At 37.9% G+C, this 22423-nt stretch overlaps 1 protein-coding gene across 1 annotated transcript in view; it reads right to left on the bottom strand.

Moving 5' to 3' along the window:
* POU6F2 (POU class 6 homeobox 2) overlaps positions 1–11450 on the bottom strand; it is a 294805-nt gene extending 283355 nt beyond the window's left edge. The window contains exon 1 of the mRNA XM_027900608.1: positions 11112–11450. Coding sequence (XP_027756409.1) covers positions 11112–11216 — 105 coding nt within the window. The 5' untranslated portion in view covers positions 11217–11450. The remainder of the gene's footprint in view (positions 1–11111) is intronic.
* Positions 11451–22423: the final 10973 nt, after the last annotated feature.

Consider the following 22423-nt stretch of genomic DNA (forward strand, 5'->3'; position numbering starts at 1 on the left):
AAGACTTGGAATAAAATCAATGATGGGTGGCTTGTCACAGGATACACAAAGAGACATCTCAAGCCCAATCCTCCTACTCATCATCAAATTCAGAGTTTTGCCCTAATTATGATGTATTTTTAAAATGGGCAAAACTACTCCATATTTCCCTAACTTCCTTGGGAAGCACTGAAGTATTTTAGCTCAAATTGCCTTCAAAAGTATTCAGGAAGAGTTAGCCAACCAGGTGGAAACACTAACAGCAGCAGCAGCAAAGGTCTTAAAATAGGAAATACTGGGCTACTTCAATTATAGAAGGTACTACAAGCCCTGCCAATAATTTTCCCTTAGGCTCTCACAAAATGGGGAAGCAAAGAAAGAAATATCTCACAACTTCACAGAATCCCTTAAGCCTCCTACATTCCCATTTAAGAGGGATTATGAAATAAAATGGAGTAGGAAGCTTCCCAAAATTTCAAAGAAAACACTCGGGTCAACCCTCAAATTGCTATTTGAATATTTTTTCCCATGTCTGACTAAATTTTTAAGATATTCTCCATCAGCATAACCGTCATTCCTTGTTTTGTTTTTCTCTCTTTGTTTGCTGGTTTTATTCACCCTTTGACTTGGAGCTGAAGAACTCAACTGGCAATACAAAGTATAGAAAGAAAGAATTTAATTGACATTAATTCCTATGAATTTCATTTGTTTTCTTTTTCACTAATCCAGGTATACTAACTGAATAATGCTCTGCAAACACGGATCTTTGATAAATGTCACAGTGAGTAACACTGCAGCACATGAAGTAAAAAAATGAGAAAAAAAAGGGAAATAGATTAAGCCTTTTGTTTTAAGCATACTCATTTTAAAACCAAATTGAGAAAACATCTCTGACTACTCTGGTTTGAGTGGTGCTCACTTACCTTCCTTTTGTGTTTTCATTACTGCCAGCAAAGGCATAGATGGAGGCCAATAAAACAGGATTTGGACCTTTCAGCTTGTCTGTTAATGAATATCTATTTGTAGCTAAACAAGGCTAACTCCTTCCTCTCTTCCCCAGTCTGATTTCTGCCTATCCCTTTTTCATTTGCATCTGAAAAAGAATAGAAAGTCCAGTCTATCTATCTGGGACCTATCCCTATTTACATCATGGCAGGTTTCTATCAGTCCTGGAAATAGAAAAGAACTTTGAAGTACACATAAATAAATTACTCTTACATGTATTTTACAGCTGGTTTGTACTTCCAGATGGTATCAAGAGGTCTCAGTATAAAGTAGCATCAAGTTACTATCTCCAGGGGCTGAGCTTCTCAAAAAGGAAAATAACCAAACATAAACACTAAAAAAATTAACAGCTATTTTTAATTATTTTTTTTTTCTTTTCAGGTGGCAATTCCAGTCTTGTTTTTCCAGAATTAAGGAAAATAACATGGAAATTTTTACAGTTTGCCTTGCAGGACTGACTGGGAAAAAAAAAAAAAAAAAAAAAAAAAAGACCAGATAAGATAGAATATAATTAACATCAGTCAGGATGCACCACAAGGGGTTTAATTTTAGTGTCCTTTATTGCTTTCTGTGTCTTCTTTCTGGTTAGATTGGGAATCACTAATTAATCAAACATTGTAAACTACCCTAGGAAATTTGCTCATGTAAGGGCTTCTGAATCTGATGGAACAAGCTTAAAGGCTGCTGGTGATCATGTTTGTCCAAATGTAACTCTGTTTAGCTCCAAAGAGTTACTTCTGATGAATCCTGGTAACCATCAGATTGAAAATAAACCCCAAGAACACATCCTGAACATGTTAAACATCTGTTTAAAGTTTAGTGTACTTTTATATTCTTAGGGAAATACGAGGCTACTTTGTTGCCTTTTGTTTTTCAATTCAGAATGTAGTTGAAATTCACCTACATCCCCTAATGCTTGTTGTATGAGAAATGAACGACATCACAATACCAGTGAGGCAAAAAAATTCTCAACACACTGGCCAGATTAAAAGCACAGATCTTTGTACAGTTCTTAATTCAATAAAATGCTGTGGTACTTCATGGTCAGAAGGAAATCTGCCCTCCGCAGCATCTGTTTCTTCTGTGTCCTTCATGAGAGTCAAAGGGTATTTTACAATCCAATCCAATGCTGGATATAACCTTTTAAATAAATAAACCATGGTTTAAGGATTTAGAAAGCACTAGATCAAAGAATGTAATCTTTGAGATCTAATAACTACGATGATGGGTCTAGCATAAGGACATGAGTAGAATAGAACAAAGGTTTGCTGAATATCCACAGTGCCTTTTGGGTTAAAATTCATTTCAGAGTCACTCTAAGTCCCCAGTCAGGGGGCAACCCTAAATTTCTCTTCTTGCTAAGATCCAACACGAACTTAAAAAATAAACAAACCCCAACGTATTTAGGGGAAGAAACTACAATCTTCAGCCTGTTTTTTGTTGTTTGATTATTCAAAACCCAGGTTTCATTTTCCAAACACCTGCCAATTTCAGGTGCAGCTTTCAGGTTTTCGGCTACACACCTACAAACACAAACACACACACACACACACAGAGACTTCTGCTCTCCAGGATTAACTGGAGTGGAGGTGGAGAACTGAGGGGAGGTGGAGAACTGGCTTTTTTTTTTTTTTTCCCACTGTACTTGTCTATATCCCATTGAAACCAGGGGAAATAAGCCTTTAGCATTACATTTTCTAATGCACAATCTGGTGTTCATATGAGCTTTCCCAATAAGTTGTGGGGATGCTTGTGGATGTGCTCAGATGGTTCCATGATCACCCTCTAAGTAAGCAATATCACTCAACCAAACAAACAGATAATTGTGTTCAGAGTATTGCAAGCCCTTCACATGCTATTTTAGAGTAGTCCAGCTTGTCTTCTGGGAGGCTTTGAAATCGTAAGCTTTGCTCACCAAGTGACACACCCAAGGTTTTCTTGCCCACTTCAGAAAGCAGCTGGAGCAGGAGGTGAATACTGCACCCAGACTGATGGATAAATCTTATCTTTTTTTTATTTCCCACCATGGGTGTTACAACACGCAAGCCATCCCTTCTGCCTACTACTCGACCAGCATCTTGTCAAATCTGGCTGCAAGATTAAGCTTCCCCCAATTCTGAATTCAATATTGCAACCCTAAGGCCATAAGAATCAAGCTGGAACATTCTGGGGTTTGGGGTTGTTTTTTTCACTCTTAATGGACAAAATTGTTTCTGCTCGAAGATCACAGTTTGCCCGGACTATAATGATAAATCATCATGACTGACACTAAGCTAAAGGAGTTTGATGCTTTCTGCTTTACTCTTCCACATTAGAAGCCACTTTTACATTTGCCACAATGTTCAACTTTTGCTCCAAAATGCTAGGATCTTCTCGTTTGCAGACATTATTTTTGCTTTGTACAATCCATTTGAAGAACGTGAGGAACATTTTGTACACAGAAAGGGATGGGCGCAGTGAAGGGAAGGGAAGACTTAATGTCCTGGAATCCTGTGATAGCTGGTTTTTTTTTCTAAGGACAGCACAATTCTTCTGTATTCCAGATTATTTTATTTCACTGCAGCAGAGTTCTGCCTAACAAAGCTGGGGGAAAGTTTAGGATTCTGGAAGCATTCAGCACTTGCCAGCGTTTGGTTCCAGTACCACCAGTTATAGCCATCATGACAGTATCTCAGAAATACCAGACTTAACCACTGTCAGAATTATTTACATCTGTAGTCCTTTTTTTTATTATTATTTTTAAAGGTGGATTTGGTAACAATCAGGCACAGTTCCTCCTTGTTATAGTTTAAAAAAAACCCAAAACAATCACAGCCTTTTTGTAAAATACTGTGAAAAATGAAAGCTGATGCTAGTTTGCCATTGATGGGAGACAATGAAGCGAGGACATGAAACAAGGATATGAAACATTTTAGTTTTTAATATTGTTTTAGTCTATGCTGTGAATTTATACTTAGTCATTAATTTTCTCAAAAAAAAGATAACTTCCAGAAACAGGCTAAAGCTGTCAGCTTTTTGTTCTGGTAAAACTTCTTTGCACTTGAAACATGAGGAAAGCTCAAGTAACAACTGAGTTAGAGCTCCACAAGTTGGCTCAGCAAGTGGAAAAGTAGTCAGAGATGTAAACAGTTTAGTGAAAAGTACAACATTCTGATACAGAAGTATCACTTATGTCCAACAGCAGCTGTTGTGTAATACTATTAAAATGACTTTCACTAAAATGTTTGCAAAAACCTCATGCTCTGTTATTTTCTATTTCTTGAAACTCGTTTCCATAGCAGGGGGTGGCTAAAAAAAAACACTTTTGTCTTTTACTGTTGCCCCTGTAATATTTCCTTTTTGGAAGTGCCATTACACAGCTGGATTGTGTCTTCTAAACAGACATGAATCTGAGAATGCTAGAAACTTGTAAAATAAAAATTACTTTATGGAATCAGTGACTGAAATAGAATACAGTTCCTCTTTAATACAGTTTTGGGGGTTTGTCCTTTTGCTTCAAGTCCTATTTCCCTTTACAATGCCCTTCCCCATTTGTGGGTTCAGAGCTCTCAAGTGTGATTTGGCAGCCACTACTTATCAAATTATGGGATCTCTTTTACAGAGATCCCATATATACATATATATATATATAATATATATATAATATATAATATATAATATATATGATATATATAGATTATATAGAAATTTTCTACAGTATATAAATTATAAAAATATAGATAAAAAACCAGGCTTATTTGTAACTAAACCCACTATAAACAGCTTAAGAAAATTTATTTCATATAATTCGCCATGTAAAGATTGTTTGGAATAAAGATTTTTGCATCCCCTGTCTCTCTACTCACCCTTTTTTTATTAAATTTTCTCCCACTACTGCTTTTAGGAAGGACTAGAAATTTAGAACAGTCCTTGATCTTCAAAATTTTCTTCTAATCTGTTCTTGGCTTTAAATTCATACCTGATCCGCCGCATGGAACAGCACTACCAGAGAACAGAGAATCAGCAGCAAATATCAACAACTAATACTTCTCTTTTGCAGAGAAAATACTACACATCACAGCAGTTTCAAAGCCAATGTTAAAACAAAACACCTGAAGCTATAGTTCATCTACCTGTAGCTCTGATATCCTCAAAAAGTAAAAGCTTTCACGACCCTTGAGCTACTATCTTTAATCCTAATAGTCAGTTGTAATCGTAAATCAGTTTGCATAACAATTATTTAGCTAGCATTTGAGCCAGACTTCGTTATATTTATCAGCAATAGCAGTAACTCAAGAGGCAAGTTGGACCAGATCCTGCAAAGAATTACATGCACAAGGAATCCCGTTGAATTCAGCATCGTACTGGGCAAACATAGACTTCTTTTATGGGTTTAAGTGATTTGCTGACCATCTTTGAAGTACACACTTAAGTCTAGTTAAGTTTAGCGGGAGATAAAGATGCACATATTCTAACCTGCGTGATCTGAGGTTCTTCCTGCCATTTTTACAATTTCAGAGTAAAAAACTGCATTACAAACAAATGCTGCTGAATGATGTAAATGACAGGAAAAAAGGAATATTTTGCCTTGTCCTCATCTAATCTTGAAAGTGCTGTATACGATTTCTCTTCGATTGTCCTTCTATTTTCTTCCATTTGAGTTGCAGTTCAGATCAGAGAAGAAAAATAAAAGTCTTGTTACAGCTACAGGTCAGTGCAAGATAAGAGGCTCAGCACAGTCACTTCCATGTACTGTACATACAAAAACGGCCCAGACTGATATTTAGTTTATCAGTCTAGAATCTAGGAAGCATAACAGAGGTACTCGAACGTAAATGCATTGCCAAAAGATAATAATCTACATCACTGGAGGAGTGTCACTTGCCTAGCAATTTAAAGGTCATCTGACATACTTTATTTTCCTCCTACAATTAAAATATATTGAATATATACAGAGTGTAAATCACAGCTTTTTTAAAAATTAGACCTCCAAATTGGCCTGGCTCACAAACTAGCAGCTGAAACAGCAGAGTAGTACAGAACAGAAAGGAATAAAGAAATTCAATAAGAAAAAAAAAATTAAAGATGTTTTTAGAAGGTTATTTCAATTAAACCCCTATTTTGGTGTGAAAAGAAGAGAAACCTTTTAAAGTATGAATCAGAAAGAAAAAAAATCCATCTTTTCTGTTCTAAAAACAGAAGTCAACAGAAAAATGCATTCTTTTGCTGGAATCCAGGCCTAGGACCAAAGAATTTACATATATTAAATTAACGAGATCCAAACCTCTCTACAACAAATATTTATACTGTAAAATATTACAGCCACATTCCTGCATATCCTTACAATAATAATTCTTGGGGACACAGTATTCTAGAGAGTGTATACAACAGCAGGTTTCTGCAAAGATGGAATGCTTCATTATCAGAGTACCAGCTTGTTCATAAATATTAAAAAGTACATTTTTGAAGTTCTCCAAACATAATTCTCATTGTTTACATTGTCTCTCTACTACTGAAAACAGCAGCCAGTGTGTACCTGTCCCAAAGTTTCTCTCTCACAGTCTTGAAGTGCAGAAAACCACTGCTGGTGACTGCAAAGGACAGCAATGTCTGTGCTGGACATACACTAAGCAGACAAGAGGACAAGTAGTCTGACCTTACTTATGCACATAGTCATGCTTACAGCCATGGGTCTAATTCTTGCTAGAAAGAACAGGATTTGTCCCAAACTGCAGACAAAAGGACACAACTCCCTGGTGTCTTACGAAAGCGGGTCCTAAATTTACATGTGAGATGGTTCTTTTGTTTGTATATTTTGTAGGTAATTCTTTGTATCAGATTAAAGATTGAAACAGGTATTCCAAGAGAAAAAAGTCCTCTACTACTACAAGAAAAAGCACTTAGAGATTGCTCAAGACAAATTAAAATTATAGATGTGATCTTCATTTGGTAAAAATTAAACTCCTGTGTACGTATTAATCTGCTTTATAAAATAATACTGACAACAGAACAAACTTCTCAAAAGTGACCCATGAGTTACAGAAAGGAAGGGCTTCTCTGAAACACTATCCCCCTGCTCTATTGTTGTTAATCATTGGGAAGAACACAAACCAACATTTTTTAAAAGGGCAATAAACTGAAACAGAACGGAAAGATCCACATTGGTTGCAGCAATGTATCAGTTTCACAAACTGGGCTTCAGACCAGAACTCTCTATGGGAAAAAAACACGTTTAGCTTCGCATATATAGCATTTACTGCTGGTGAGATCATATGGAGGATACCACTGAAATACAGAAAATAAACAAGCAACTTTCATAAAGAGAACTCAAACGTAGCAGTAAGAACTGCAAACACACGCTTATTCGAAGAGAAATGCTACCTAATTTGCTTCCTCTCAATACACAGGGATCTAATTGAAGCTGCCCCCCTCCCCTTGCCGTTTTCCTACATTTGCAAGAAGCAGTGAGCACAGAAATGTGCAGCCAGGCTGGGCCCTCAGGCCGGTGGATCAAGATGGCAGGGCTGGCCTGGGCTCCCCCAGGGAGAGCAGAGCCACAAGGGTGATTGGACACACTGACCTGTCTGCATGAGATGAGACAAAAACAGGAGGGCTGTAATGCTGATGAACTAACCTGTCACTCACAAGCTCAGGTCTGAAGAGGAAAAAAAAAGAAAAAGAAAATATGAAGGAAAAAAAAAGATGGAGAGGGAAAAAAAAAAAAAAAAAAAAAAAAAAAAAAAAAAAAAAAAAAAAAAAAAAAAAAAAAAAAAAAAAAAAAAAAAAAAGAAAAAAAAAAAAAAAGAAGAGAAACGTATAGTACAGGTTTCAGAAACCACACAAGGTAGAGAAATTACAGCATAATTGGAATAATTAGATGACACGTTTAATTACCTGTTCATTCAGATAGGCTCAGGATATATAAGGAATATGGCATAAAAACCCAGCTAATAGTTTCTATAAGATCAAAACACAACTGAAGAAATAATGGGTTCAGCGTGCAAGGAAGGATGCTACAGACTATTGCTGGCAGGGATCAGGGTTTCATGCCAAACACTCCAGTTATGAATCAAAATCACAATGAGCAATGAGCTTCTAGATCTTGACACACCAGGCAAGGAGGTTGTTCTTCAGAGTAGTTGGCTGTTTTATTGCTTGCTTGGGGGAGGAAAAATCCAGAGGGAAGGCTCCCAAGCAATTCTGCACCCCGTGCCCAGTACACCCAGGTGCCAGGTGATGGTCAGGATTGTAGCACTCTGCCCACCCTCAACATCACCAGTGGGAGCCACTGTAGGCATTGGTGCTTAGAGAGAGCTGAAATCCAGATTAAAAAAAAAAAAAAGGAAAATGCATTTAATGATGAACAAGCACTTGGTGTTGAAAATACCTTTAAATCAGTATGCTCCTGCTATTACACTCATGTCATACACAGACTAGTGTTTGAACTACAAATAACTGCTAGTGTTTCAGATCTCCACTGCATCAGGGTTATACATGTATAGTTTGGATTTTTAATTAGGCAAGTTCACGCTCCATTAGCGGTAAACAAGACTGAATTTAAAGCTGCATCTCCAAGATTCATAAAAAAAAAAAAAAAAAAAATCATTCCGATGGCTGAAGAAAAACACAATTGTGAAATAAAGAAGCAAAATTACAAACGTTTATTTAAGTTTTTGCTTCTGGAGGTTTGAAAGTTAACAAAGACTTTTAAGAACTTTTTCTAGTAGTATCAGAAAATAAAGGTCTCTTCTAAAAATATGTTACAAGCAAATATGCAAATCTTTATTATTTATCAATACTAAATATAGATGTACAGTGTGGAAAGATTTTCTGACATAGGTTTTGTTTTTTGATAGTTATTTTCTCTGAAATTTCATAGAGAAAATCTCTATTTTCAGCAGTGTATGGTAATTATACTGATTGCACTGAGGTTCCGAAGTTTTAACTAACTCTTTTGTTATACATCTAGAAAAAACATAGTTTTTTATCAGAAAAAAAAAATTAAACTTTTTGTACTATCCTAATACATACCTAATAACAACTGAACACTGGACAATTGATCAAAAACAGAAACATACTTGAAAATTTTGTGGACTTACGAACACATTTGGATGTGCACACTTACACATATGATATGTAAATATGCACACACAGAGATCTAAAAAAATGTTTGCAAAACCTGAGATGGTAAATTTCAGAATAATAATAACTACAAATTCTGATGCAAAACCCCCAAAGAAGTTAGTCACCTAAAATAGCTAAATGTATTTTCCTTTGAAGTCCATGCCCTTGTTACTGATTTTAGGAAATGAAATACACTAACACATGATACAAATATTTTTGCAGACATTCTCTGAACTTTTTTAACTGATGAAATATGGAATGTTACACACACAAAAAAAACATCCTTCTATTTTTTCCGGCCTCAAAACCGCTTTCTGAGTGCTGGTAAGCTTTCAATATAAAATAGCTAACTTACACTCTCTTATATGCCAAAAAAAAAGTTACATTAAAGAGATATTACCAGGTTTGCGATTTATCAATGTTTCGACGCACATTTTCTGTCAAGTGTATCTGCTCAAAACCTTACCATTGTATCTGCCTTTGTATCATTAAACATATATCTTTAAGACTGACCAAAGAAAACAAAAAGGTAATTAACACACTCTAAAACACATATTTTCACACAATGTAGTACCAGCAAACATGCCCCACTTTTTAGATATAAGCCAGCCTAATAGAAAGCTGTTAATGTTTGGAGGATTTTTAATAAAAAATGTATCTCCTATTTTTAAAATATTTAAAGCAATAAAAGTCTGTGGTAAACATGGTATTACATATTTGACATTTTCCACCCAGAAATGCATTACTGTGTATGATGGTATTAATAAACCATGTGCTTTGAGGGACTTCTGTGCTTTGCCATAATTTAGTTGAAAACAGTGTGTAGACTGCATATTTTCCCCCCATCATATCAGCATATAGAAAACAAATACTATGTCATCACCTCAGCAGCATGCGTTCACTATACTGGAAACATATGCAAAAAACCACAAACTTTTGAGAGTTCAAAAAATTCCCTTCACCAGAGACTGATTTACAAACCGGTGATTAATGACAAAGTGTTGAGCACTTTAAATTTTGTTAGAGAAAGGAAAACAGGCACCCTCATCTGACTCCGACTGCATTCATAGGAAAACAGCCCTCCCTGCTCATCAGAACAAAATAATTTAATTTCTTTCCCCACTTCAGGTTATTATTTGAAGCAAATGAAAAGACAATGATTCTTCTCTCTTCTGGCTAAAGCTCAAAACAGCACGGTTAAAACACACATATAAAAACTACAGACTTATCAGAAATCACAAAACAGAAAGAGAAGGACTCACTGACCCATTTGGAAGACAAAGACGACAAAACGGAAAAGCTCTAAAAATCAGCTTGTGAGGCCTTTGAGAGATATTCTTCTGGCATTTCATCACAGCAGCCCCAGACCAGTTCACTTCCCTGGATACAGGGAGGGAGAACTAAATAGAGCTGTTTATTAAAGCTGTTGTGCTGGATTGCATTAGGAAGCACGAGCAGACCACCTGGACCTTTCAGATTGTGGCAGTGTTTAATTTGCAGGCTGCCCCTCTGCAGCAGCAAAGACTACTACATTTACCAAGCTCAATCACACATTATCTGGATTAGGAGTAAAATAAGGAAAAATAAAATATAATGATAATTTAAAAAAAGCCACAGCCTGTAGTACAGGAATACAGTCAATATAGAAATAATGAATAGCATTAGAAATAGAAAGCAACTCCCCAGCAAACATAACACTTTCACTCCTCAGTTCTTCTACTTCAGCACATTTTAACAAAATAAAACAGCAAATAAATAAATACATTGATTTGACAAAGCTCAGACTAAATTATAAATGGGGTTTATTAGAAGAAAAGCTTGGTAATTTAGGTTTATCTAGTGATTCCCTGGCCAGATTATTGTGGTTCTTTTGCCTTTCTCACTTTCAGTACTACACTCGCTGGTAGCTGAAGATACAGATAGAAAGATGGTACTGTAAATATGAATTATGTGAATCATATGGTTAGACCCTTGTGAAAAAAAAAAAAAATAAAAGGGGAGTTGAGAAATGGCTGACTCCATACCTGACCAATTACAGCTTGCATGGTCCCTGTGTCCTGCTGAGCTGAAAGATCGCAATCCATCATATGTAGTCTTTGAAAAGGAGAATGGGGGTTTCTGGCATGCATCTGTCAATCAACTTCTGCACTCACAACCATCACCAAAAGCAAGAGAAAAAAAGTCAAGCTGCTCCACCAAATAGGATGAAACAGTCATGTGACCTTCAGCACACTCACACACATACATACTTCCATGGAACGTATGAATTTTCTGCAGATATGAAATGACATTGACAAATACCCAATACCAAGTAAATAAAGTGAGACAAACAGCTACTCACCAAAGAGAAAACACTTGCTGTAATCTTCAGCCTAAAGATTTAATATACCTAAAAGGTATTTTAAGCCGAGGGTTTTCTTTTGAGCCTAAACTTTTCAGATAAGGTGATATGATTTTATACATGCAGACAGTGGTCAGATCTTTAACCCCTCGTGTTCTCTTGCAGCCTCTATTTTTACTCCCTCATTTATGCTTCTACTTTATGGCTGTTTGAGTTCGTGATTTTTTTTTTTCTTTAAGTTTCTTTTGTGTCAAAGTGAAGCGGACTGTGTTGCCTTCTTTGGATGTACACAAATTATAAGATCTAGACAGAAGAAAATTGCTAACAGGGGGAAAAGGAGCAGGGGCTGAGAAACCTGTGTCTGTAGTCACAAGCCAAAACATGTCTCACTGCTTTATTCCACCAGAAGTCAAATGTTTTCTTTACTGGAAATATATATCAAAGTATTAGTTTATGTGTGCTGTGATGAGCACTCAAAATATAAAATATTCAGACTATGTAAATCCTACTTACAGAATCCTTTGCATTTTGAAGGTTAGCAGAGTTTTGGTTCATTCACTGCTCCACTGAACTGACATAAAATGTAGTTACTTATGAAGGCAAACATTACCATTTTTTCTAATGGAAGCAGTTTGTTTCATGTATCTTCCCCTCTGAGTTCAGATTTGCAAGAATTTCCGAGACTATTTTTTCTTCTTGTCAAAATATATCAGCCACTTGTCTCCAAAAACTGAGTATCCCGAACAACCCACTGCAGCATTGATTGCTGATACGTTATTGGCCAGTGATTTCTGAAGGGTGACATTAATGTAACCTGGTAGCACTTTAACCCTTTGAAGATCAATACAGTCCTCTGGAAACACAGTAGAATAACAGCCCATACACTTTTTGCTGTATTACACCTTCATATAAATCTTAGTGCATCTTTCTGTCCTCCTAGAATTGCATTTCAGTCACTAGTGCAAACAACATGATTTCCAAAGACTGCCAGAAACAAAAATGCAGAATTAAAAGCAGTTTAGTCTCTAAGCTTAAGCCTAACACACCCTTTCCATTTCAAGTAAATTTCTGGTAATATTTTGAAGTTATTATCTCATTTTTGAAGGTATTGAAAATATTGATCTTAGCTGTTATAGTCAAAGAAATGTGAGAATATCAACAATATTCCAATTGTAGGCACAGCACTTGCCTGCCTAATATTTCCTGCAATATAATTTTAAGCTCCAACATCCAGGAGTGTTTGGAATGTGACAGAGTGCATAGGTATGTGCAGGTGTATATATACACATACATATTATATATATATATATATTATATAGGATATATAAATATATATGCATATGTATGCAAGTATAACACAAATGAAATGGGTGCTGAGGGAGTGATACAGGCAGGGTTCATCCAGTTTACTTTGCATTCTTTGAGTTTTTATAATACAATTTTATTTCTTTTGATTTTTAAGAAAAAACTTAAGAAAGGAAATTTTAGTATGTATTTAAAAAATTAGAAATTAGAAGAACTGACATGCAGATGCATGAGGACCCAGAAGTATTCCTAGGTCAATGAGATATTTTAGCATAACAAAGTTTTCAGATTCAGCATTTTTAGAGAGATACACAGTATTAACACTAAAACATTGCCTCTGGGATGGGGAAGGAGTACTTGAAATGGTGCTGCCAACATCTGCTTTGCATTTCATTTATAAACATAATTAAAATGCACCATTTGTGCTGAAATCTTATCTGCTTCTCACTCGTGAAAGAAAATGCACTGAACTAATACCTTGGTTTGCCTTTTGGTCAGCTGAGAATTTCCTGTGGACAGTTCTTTGGAAAAACCAGGCAGTATTGTGAAGGCCATAATCAACATCCATATCATCACAAGCAATTCAAAATACAACTGGTAAGTGGGCGAGCGACTAGAGGAGATTGCCTCGGCTGTCTCCAGGAAAACACACACACAGAAGTCAGATACTGCATGTGAAGCCGAAAGGAAAGTTAAAGATGTCTATTTTACAGTTTCTCTTCAGGAGGAGCCTTTCTGCAGTGAATATGCACAAACACCTGTCAAACTCCCTTAACTCATTTAAGCGACTAAACCTGGCAATCACCACTATGGGGTTTTTATTAGCAAAGACACTGACGTGGGCATATGTTGCAGCACATAAGTAAGCACAGCATTGTATACACAAGTTGTTGCACCCCTGTGCACCAACAAACCAACCATCGCCTTGGCACGCTCAGGCAGAGCTGCCAGAGCTCCTCCCTCCCGAAATGAAACATGTGCTGCATCTCTTTGTGCCATAATTAAACTGTATTTCCAGGAAATGTCAGTCTATGCCATAAAATGTAAAACAACATCCCCGTACCTAATGCCTCTGCATAAGTCACGTCACCACTGGTAACCTGAACAGCTGTAAGAGCCTCCTCTGCTACCCCTGGAGCTGCTCTTACCTCTGAGGAGCCGGAGATCTTTACCCTCAGCCACATCTACCTGTTCCTGTCTGCAGGGGCCGTACAACTGGTCCCTGGGCACTGTTTCAGTTTTGCTGCTCATCCTTTGGGCCTTCCACAGGCCATCTCCTACGAGGTGTTGGTCCAGTTTTGCCTTTTTACTTACTGTAAGGAATTCTCTCCCTAACACATCCTCCCTTCCCCCCAAGCCCCAAACACACATTTCCTTTGCTGCTGGGAAGGTAATTTATCTCTCTTGCCAACAGTCAAAGAGGTGAGAGAGCAAGGTAGCTCCTGACCTGCCACAAGCAGACTTGTGTGGAGAGCTTGGTGCAAAAGGGGAACTCCACTGGCCAGGTCCCCTTGAGCACTGGCAACCTGAGGAAAGCTATTGAAGGACAGAATGACAAATACTGCTTAAAAACTGCTTAAAAACCAGCTGCGCTGTATCCCCAGCAGAGACCCTCTGGTCTCCTCTGAAACTTTTTATCTGTGGCTCTCCCTCAGCATATCCAAGAGGAAACTGCTTATGGAGCCACAGCAATAAACAGCAGCTATGCCTTCCTGTGTGCATGTCCCTTCAGCACCTGGCACAAAGGGACAGGTTTGCACTGTTGATCCTGGGGTTACTGAGAGGGGGGCACTGATCCAGGCTTACACATGAAGGAGGCTGCTTTGTCACCTCATCTGTGACACTGCAAATTCAACGGGATACAAAGCCTGTGCTTTGAGCTGCACACCAGATCTCTGACGTTCAGGAAGAGTAGCACATCCTGGTTACACTGAATACTTTTATCTGCAGTAGATTTTCCCTTTTTAACTAAAAGAGTAAAAAAAAATAGAGTGGTACTTTGAGTAGAATAATGTGCTTGAATTTACCTCTCAGCTACACACCTAAGAACTTGTGAAAACATCATTACTGTGTATAGTAATTTCTCTTATGTCTTCCAGGAGAATATATATATTTTCTGGATGACAAAAACAATATTTAGAATTATACAGCAATGCAAACCCCAATTACTTCTTAGCTAAACTGTGTTAGAACACACGTTCATTTTTTTAAAGCTCATTATTTATAATTGTTTATGATTCCTTACTTCCCAAACTAGAAGCTTTGTGATCAACAGAGACCGGGGTTTACTAAAATACCTTTAGGCACTTACACGCCATAGCAGAGCTTGCAGCAGATTTAATGAATCGAGCGAGGGATCCTCCTGCTTCTTACAGCATCGGTACACTAGGGGGACTCTTTTTCCTCTTTTCTGGAGTGATGGATGCAGGGCATTGTCAGAACAAGCTCTTGTGCCTCACACTACAGGCCCTTTGCTCACCAGTTAACATGCAAGCCTCAGTCCTGCACTCTTTGAAGACTAACAAGCTTAATTCTAAACAGTCAATCAGTCCTGCACTCTTTGAAGACTAACAAGCTTAATTCTAAACAGTCAATGGCTCTTCCTGCCACTCTCACTCTCTCTCTCCATCTCTGCCAAAGACAGTATATTGCATTTTGCATCTTCATTTTCATGGATATGTGACTGCGTTTTCCATATGGGCAAATTTCTGCCGATTTATGCTAATTCCAAAATAATTGTTTTGAGAGACAGTAATGGATTACAGTCTCTGCCTGTGCACGCCCATTCTGGTCAATCGTTTTCACATTTTGAAGCAAATTTTGCTATTAAAAAAAACCTCTGATGCTTCCAATTTCTCCTCCTCTAGGTTTCATTAATACATAATTTCTGGGTTTCTCCCACTCCCCCCAAGCTCCACTTTTCAAAAACCAAACTACTGGGACATATTCACTCACTTCAAGAATGGCACTTCCTTCCCTTTGTAAGTGCTCATTTATCTCATGGAAAGGTAATCCAGGAAAAGAAGATGCTTCTGTGCCGGAATTTTTAGAACAAGTCCTCAGCATAATCTACATTACACTCATTCCTGTGCAGACAGTGGGACAGCTCCCTTTCCATCAGTGCTTATCCTTTACTGTCTAAGGAAAATGTCTGCAAAAGAACTTTCTTTCTCTTTGCTGCTTTAGAGAAAAGAAGTTTGCTGCAATGCTTTGTATCTTTGGGAAGGTGGGAATAAATTCTCCCCCTTTCCTTCTATATCTAACAAGTTAGTTCAGTTGTAAACTTACGTTTGTGTCTCAGGGAGGACAATTGCTCAACAGGTCTTTCAGTTTCCTGATTAAACTAGAATTTATATAAGATGAAAATCTAGGAAATAGGAGTGTGATTCTTTCTACTCAGTGAACTACATAGTGAAGAGACAGCACCTTCCTCCTCTACTGCTCTATAAAGTGATGGGGGGTGATTACAGCAATGATGTTAGAACCTAGTTAATCAGAGGACACGCTAATCTCATACCTCTCCCAGGTGAAACAGAATTGTGGAGGGAAAACATGTCAAGAGGCAAGATGGATTAGCAAGAAAGGGTGATATTGAGTGGGTAAGGTTTAAGAATATACTTCCCAGATGTGTTACTAACTATAGCATGCTAATAAAACCACATTCCTCATATCTCATAGTGTCTTCTGCAGTAGTGGGCACAATAGGGTATATATACAATAAGGTATATTTTTCTGTTCATTTAATAATGGGCATTTCTAATAAGTCACAGTATTAACCGTGTAACTCTTCAGAGCAGTAATGCTTTTACCACACCAACAGGGAAAAGCAGATATTTTCACAGTGTGTGTGATGATGATTAACTTCTTACTCACTGGTATATTTGCTTTTACTTACTTGAGCTGTAAATTGCTTATCTTACATAGCTTTTATTTCCACTTCAACACCACACAATGAAGTGACAGCATCATCAGAGACAAAAAAAAAAAAAAGAGTGGAGGTGGAGGTGGCAGGAAGGGTGTGTAGTGCCAGTGAAAGCACACATTTCCTACAAACTACATTTCCCTTAGATCCCCAGCTCCTAAGCAGATGTCTCTCTCCCAAGGAAAGAAGAAAAAAAAAAAAAAAAAAGTAGGTGCAGTGACACAAGGTTCTGCTGCAGTTTGGAAACACTGGTGTAGGCAAATGTTCCTGGAGACATGAGTGGATCACAGGGGACTATGAGCCGTGAATGAGACCGAGGCAAAAGCATTCCTGTGTGTCAGGCAAGAAAGGCAAGCATTGGGCAAAGCCCTGCTGAGAACTCATCTGTACTGCTAGGGACATTTCTCATTCCTCGGGTTCTAAGAACACAAATTCCGTCTGGAATGAAAGACTAAGCAGTTGATTCATGGGCACTGATGGCCTACAGAGGAAAAATGATGACTGGAAGGAGCAATGCAAAGGCTGAGAGGACTGCAATCACTTTTAAGAAAGGGATCAAAGAGCTATGGGGGTGCAAGGAAAAATACAGTAAAGAACACAAAAACATTTGGAACTTCTTTGTAAAAAGGCCACCTTACCATATACAGTGCAGTAGCGAATGTCCCTCGATGCATTGGTGAGGAATGGTGATGAAACCATGCATGCCCATTACATCTCTGCAAAGTTCATGCAGACAGAATGAATTCTCTCTCTTTCATTTCTGGCAAAACCACAATTAAAAGAATGTCTTTGGTGTAAATGCCCTTATTTACACAGTCTGAAGGTGTGCCACCAATTGTGGCACCACAGTCCAAAATTACAATAATGGAGTACCTCTCAATTTTTCAGTATTCCAATTACTAAATCTCAAAGAACAAGGAGACTTGCTAGGGTTTTAGGTAAGAACTGAACATCTTCCCACAAACAGAGGTAGGCAAATATCTCTCAGATATTGCAAAAGAATACTAAATCATTTAAACAAGACTTTCCCTTTGTGAATCCACATTGACTGTGCCTGATGATTTCATTGTTCTTTAAATGCCTTTTATGAGCAGACAACATGATCTTCTCTGAATTTTTTCATAACAGGGCTGTAGTTTTTGGGTCTTCCTTCAAGCTCTTCTTGTAAACTACAGTAATGTTGGCTAGCTACCAACAGTGAGGACCTCCCAGACTCCCAAGACCCTTTGTAGATGATTGAGAAGGGTCTGCTTGTAACATCAGCTAGCTCCTTCACTATTCTGGGATGAACCCCATCAAGCCCAGTGGACTTGACATTAGGAAACATTTTTTTTTACCAAGAGAGTGGTCAAACCCTGGAAACAGTCTTCCTGGAGAGGTCCCCCCATGCCAGTCAGTGCTGAAGAGGCATTCAGACAATGCCCTTGATAACATGCTTTAATTTTTGGCCATCCCTGAATGGAGCAGGCAGCTGGACTAGACAGTCATAGATACATTCCAGCTGAACTAGTATAGTCTAGTATAAGCATTCAGCTGATACATCTGTCCCCTTATGATTGCACTGTCCAGAAATGGGAAATCATTGATCCTGCAGTTGGAACTCAGAAGAGCAGACAACCCAAGTGATATAAGAAATGGTTAATAAAAAAATAGGAGTTAGAGAGAGGATGAAAAGTGGGAACAATGTGGTAGCAACTGCAGAGAAACTGCAGAGACAGGTGCCAATTCTGAAAAACGTGGGAGGAGACTTGGGAAAAACACATGAGAGGAGACTTGGGAGAGAGTAGAGCAATAAAATTGCGTTTCTGCTGCAGAGATCTCCCATGGAGGCCTGACCCTGAACTGTCACAAATCTTAAAAGTGAGAGGTGAGTGAATGACAGGGGTCCTATGGAGGAGGGCCCTTAGGAGTCTTTGTCCCAAAGAAGCTATTCCCAGTTTCAAAATTCCAAAATAGTTATCTAAAAGGACAACTATTTTTAATTGATTATGACATGCTCAAAGCACACTTAATGGGATGTGAATCATCAGGACAGCTGCTTTGGTGACACAAAACGCAGAGAAACCATTTTGATCCAATTTCAAACAATGTGTTCTCTGTCACTTACGTGGCAGGATCACAGCTACTCAGGCTGCTTTCTTGGGATATCTTTTGGGGTTTAATTACCCTGTCAATTAGAGTTAGAGGTATTAATGTGGCAGTGAAATGATAAAGATTGTTCATGGTTTCTGTTCTCTACTTGTTTGTCTTCATCAGTCTTGAAAGAAGAGGACTTTACACATTGTCTTGACATGGTTGCTAATAAGCCTATAATGAGAGATTCACCGCATCAAATAAATTAGGTGCCAGCAGCCATGAAGGGAACAAGCTGAGATAACACACAATGCAGTCCAGTAAGAAAGAGGTGGAGAGTGTAGTCTCCTGGCTAGGGCAGAACACTGGTGTTTTTTTTTCAAGGATGGATGGATTTAGACAGTGAACAGGTAAAAGCATTTAAGAAGAGGGGAGTGATAACAAAAACCAGCCACGCCTGAAGAAAATGGAGCAGGATGAAAGTGCATTGTATCAACATATGTTCTGTGAAGCTATAGAAAGCATTTAAAACTGAGTATTGAGGGAATGGAAATAAACTTCAGCAGAATCCTGAACTAGGGTAAATCAGAAAAGCATTCCTAAAGTATATGAAGCTATGTTGACTTACTTCTCCTGAGACTCCAGAGAAGCAGACTAAGTCCCATATTCACTTGCAAAGCATTTTGGATCAACATTTTTAGTTTCAAATGATCTGGATTAAGTTGGACAGAGTGTAAAAATGAGAACTACTATTAATATTGTATGCCACGGGCTATATCAGCATATCAAATGTAAATGGTTTTGTGCAGACCAGTTCTTGCTTAGTGCTTTCAGCATCTTTAGTGGAGCAAATGCCTATGGTGTCCCTGGATGCTTAAAATACATTAGTTTTCAAGGTAAAGTAAAGCATGCATAAAGTCCATACATTTCTAGATTATTTATTTGTGTGACTGATAGAAGTCATATCATGCTGTGATTTTAATGAGTTCTATCTTCACATGTTCTTACTCCTGGAAGACCTTTATGACCTTGCTCTGTAAACTTATTCCCTTAAGCTGCTTTATACAAAAAATAGAGCTATTTCTTAGGAATGTGGTTCTAAGATCTCAGTAGATGTATTTGGGTGGAGACAAAAAAGTATAAGCAGTTGATACTGCTAGTCACATCAACAGCAAAATTGAAAGAATCCTAAAATTCATAGTAGTTGTCATTTTTATTTTCCTTTCAGTTTATAGACTATGATTTTTCAGATTGGGCAAAAAATACACTACTCTTATTTTCAATCAGTTTCTTGTGCCAATTTTAATGCACAGTGCTTCAGTACTTGGCACGAAAACACTGTAAGGAGAATGATAAGAATTCACACCATAGAATTACCATTACACATAATCATTAGGTTTTACAAGAATATAAAATATATGTGATACAAGAATATCACACATTCATTCTCTTTCCAAACATTTAGAACTTAAATTACCTCTCAGTAGTCCCTTTAAGAATTGTAGTTTTTCCAATGGCTCTTAATACTACTTAATATCAGTACAAGTTTCCTCACAGATCAAGGACAGCATATCACTTTAGGAGCATAGATTCTCTGAACCAGCATTATGACCCCTCTGTGTTTATTTCAGGAAGACCTTCCTGATTGTTAGAGATGCCATGGTAAAAGCATTATAAGCCTTTAAAGACTAGATTTTATACCCTTGCAGTTAAAATTTTACCAAATTATTTACTGAATTTCCTTGCAGGTTGTTTCTTTGATGTCTCTTCCCCATTCTCTTTCCACTCCTCACAATAAAAATATCTAGCATTGACAGCTTCCCTAGGTTTTGGTTGAGTTCATGGGAGAGCTGAAAGGAGAGGCCACAAACTTCAGCCTCCAGGAATCTCTGTAGATGGATTAAAGACCTCTGCTCTCAGGCTTCACAGAGCCATCTCCTGGGCCACACTTCTGCATACTGCTGCTGTCATCTCACTCAGTTGCAGGGCTATTCCCTTAGCAGTACCACATGCTAAGAAGTCAGAGCCCTGCCCTTCAGCAGCACCTGCCCTCCCTCAGCTCCTCCCTCTTCAGCTCCTACGGCCCAAGCAACACGAAGCCTGATTGAGTGAAAAAACAAAAAAGGAGGGATTTTACCTTGCTATCTTTCTGCTTCCTGCAGTGGATCACAGCAAATGATGGTCAGTGCGTTTAGAATAACATCTGGGAAAATCCAGTCCCATCATTAAAAGCATTATACACTGCTCTTTTACTGATCAGCTTGGAAATCCCTATTCTCTGTTTGATGCCTTGTAGAAGAAATGAGAAGGGCCTGGAAAGAATCTAGAAATTCAGAATCCATTAGGGTTCATCACTACCAGCCTCTGAGTCATCAGTAGGCTAGCCTTTGGGCTACTGCATTTCTCTGCATCTAGCTGCATCAAACTATCAGTGATCAGTGTCATTAGCCTCTTCCACAATAATCAATAAGAAAACATAGAAACATAAGAAAACAGTAAATTTTGTGATGGGTAACAGGTTGATGGAGGTTGGGAGACTGTGATGGGGAACAGTTTGATGAAATTTGGGAGGCTGTGATGGGAGACCTCCATTTTCCCTCACAATCTCATGCCTCCAGCCAAGCTCACCTTGTCAGAGGATGAGAACTTCTCCGTTTGAGACAGCACTTCATGAAGGTGATGCATGACAGGGGTGACATTAAAGGCCTCATCTGTTTAAGGGTCCAGATCCTTTTACCCAGTACAGTCACTCTGTCAACTACCTTCCCAAGGTATTCCACCTTGTGAAGGAAACTGTCTCTCTTTACCTCTATTTTTGTAAAGCAAATGACCTCTCTACTCCTTAAAAGTACCCACCCACCTGCACGTGCCATTATTTCTGTTTTGCCCCAATCCAATAAGTACCTGTTGTCGAGACATCAAAAAAAAGAAAAACAACAATAGCAACTGAATATGTTAGCGTTTGATGCTACAGAAATAAAATTGAATATCTGAAACAGAATAAAGCCACAAGATAAATGTCTTCAGAGTCAGAAAAAAAAAAAAAGAATGTTATGGCTTTAACCTGTTTACATGGAAGTATTTTCTCTAGTGGGATAATCAAGGTTTCAAAGATCTTGTCCTATATAATATCAAATCCTATTACTATTCAGCAAGAGAAAAGCTATTCCCTTAAAATCAAGGTGCTCTTTAAGAGCTTCCAGCAGGAAAAAGCTTGTATTTTGTGCACAAGCACACACAGAAGGCATCTCAAAGGGAAATGTTAGCCTCAAATTAATTTCTGTCAGATTTGATTGAAAAACTCACACATATCTGTCCATTGGAGGTTTGTGACCTGACTCTGCCTGCCTGGGATTTGGTAATCAAATAGAGACTCCTACAATAACATGTATCAGTTTTGTTGTAGTCAAGAATTGTAGCTGTAAAATGTGCATCATAGCAGCAAAATTAGAACAAGGAAAATTTTTGTGTGCAGCTTCATTTGCTTATTAACTAAAAAGTGACCATAATTAGAAAAAAAAACCCCAAAATACAAATAAAAATAATTTTTAAATGCTATGCCAATATTATTGCACCATGCATGAACCAGACTGTACACTTGAATGGATTTTTCCTTAATTTCTTGTTTGCTTTTAGTTGCTGGCCACTATTGCAGCTACTCTAAAAACAGGCAAGACCTCGAACCTTTTTCATGT

The sequence above is a fragment of the Empidonax traillii genome, unplaced genomic scaffold (assembly GCF_003031625.1).
Source record: "Empidonax traillii isolate 1590-97213 ecotype Southwest subspecies unplaced genomic scaffold, ASM303162v1 scaffold741:size898883, whole genome shotgun sequence".
NCBI classification, from domain to species: domain Eukaryota; kingdom Metazoa; phylum Chordata; class Aves; order Passeriformes; family Tyrannidae; genus Empidonax; species Empidonax traillii.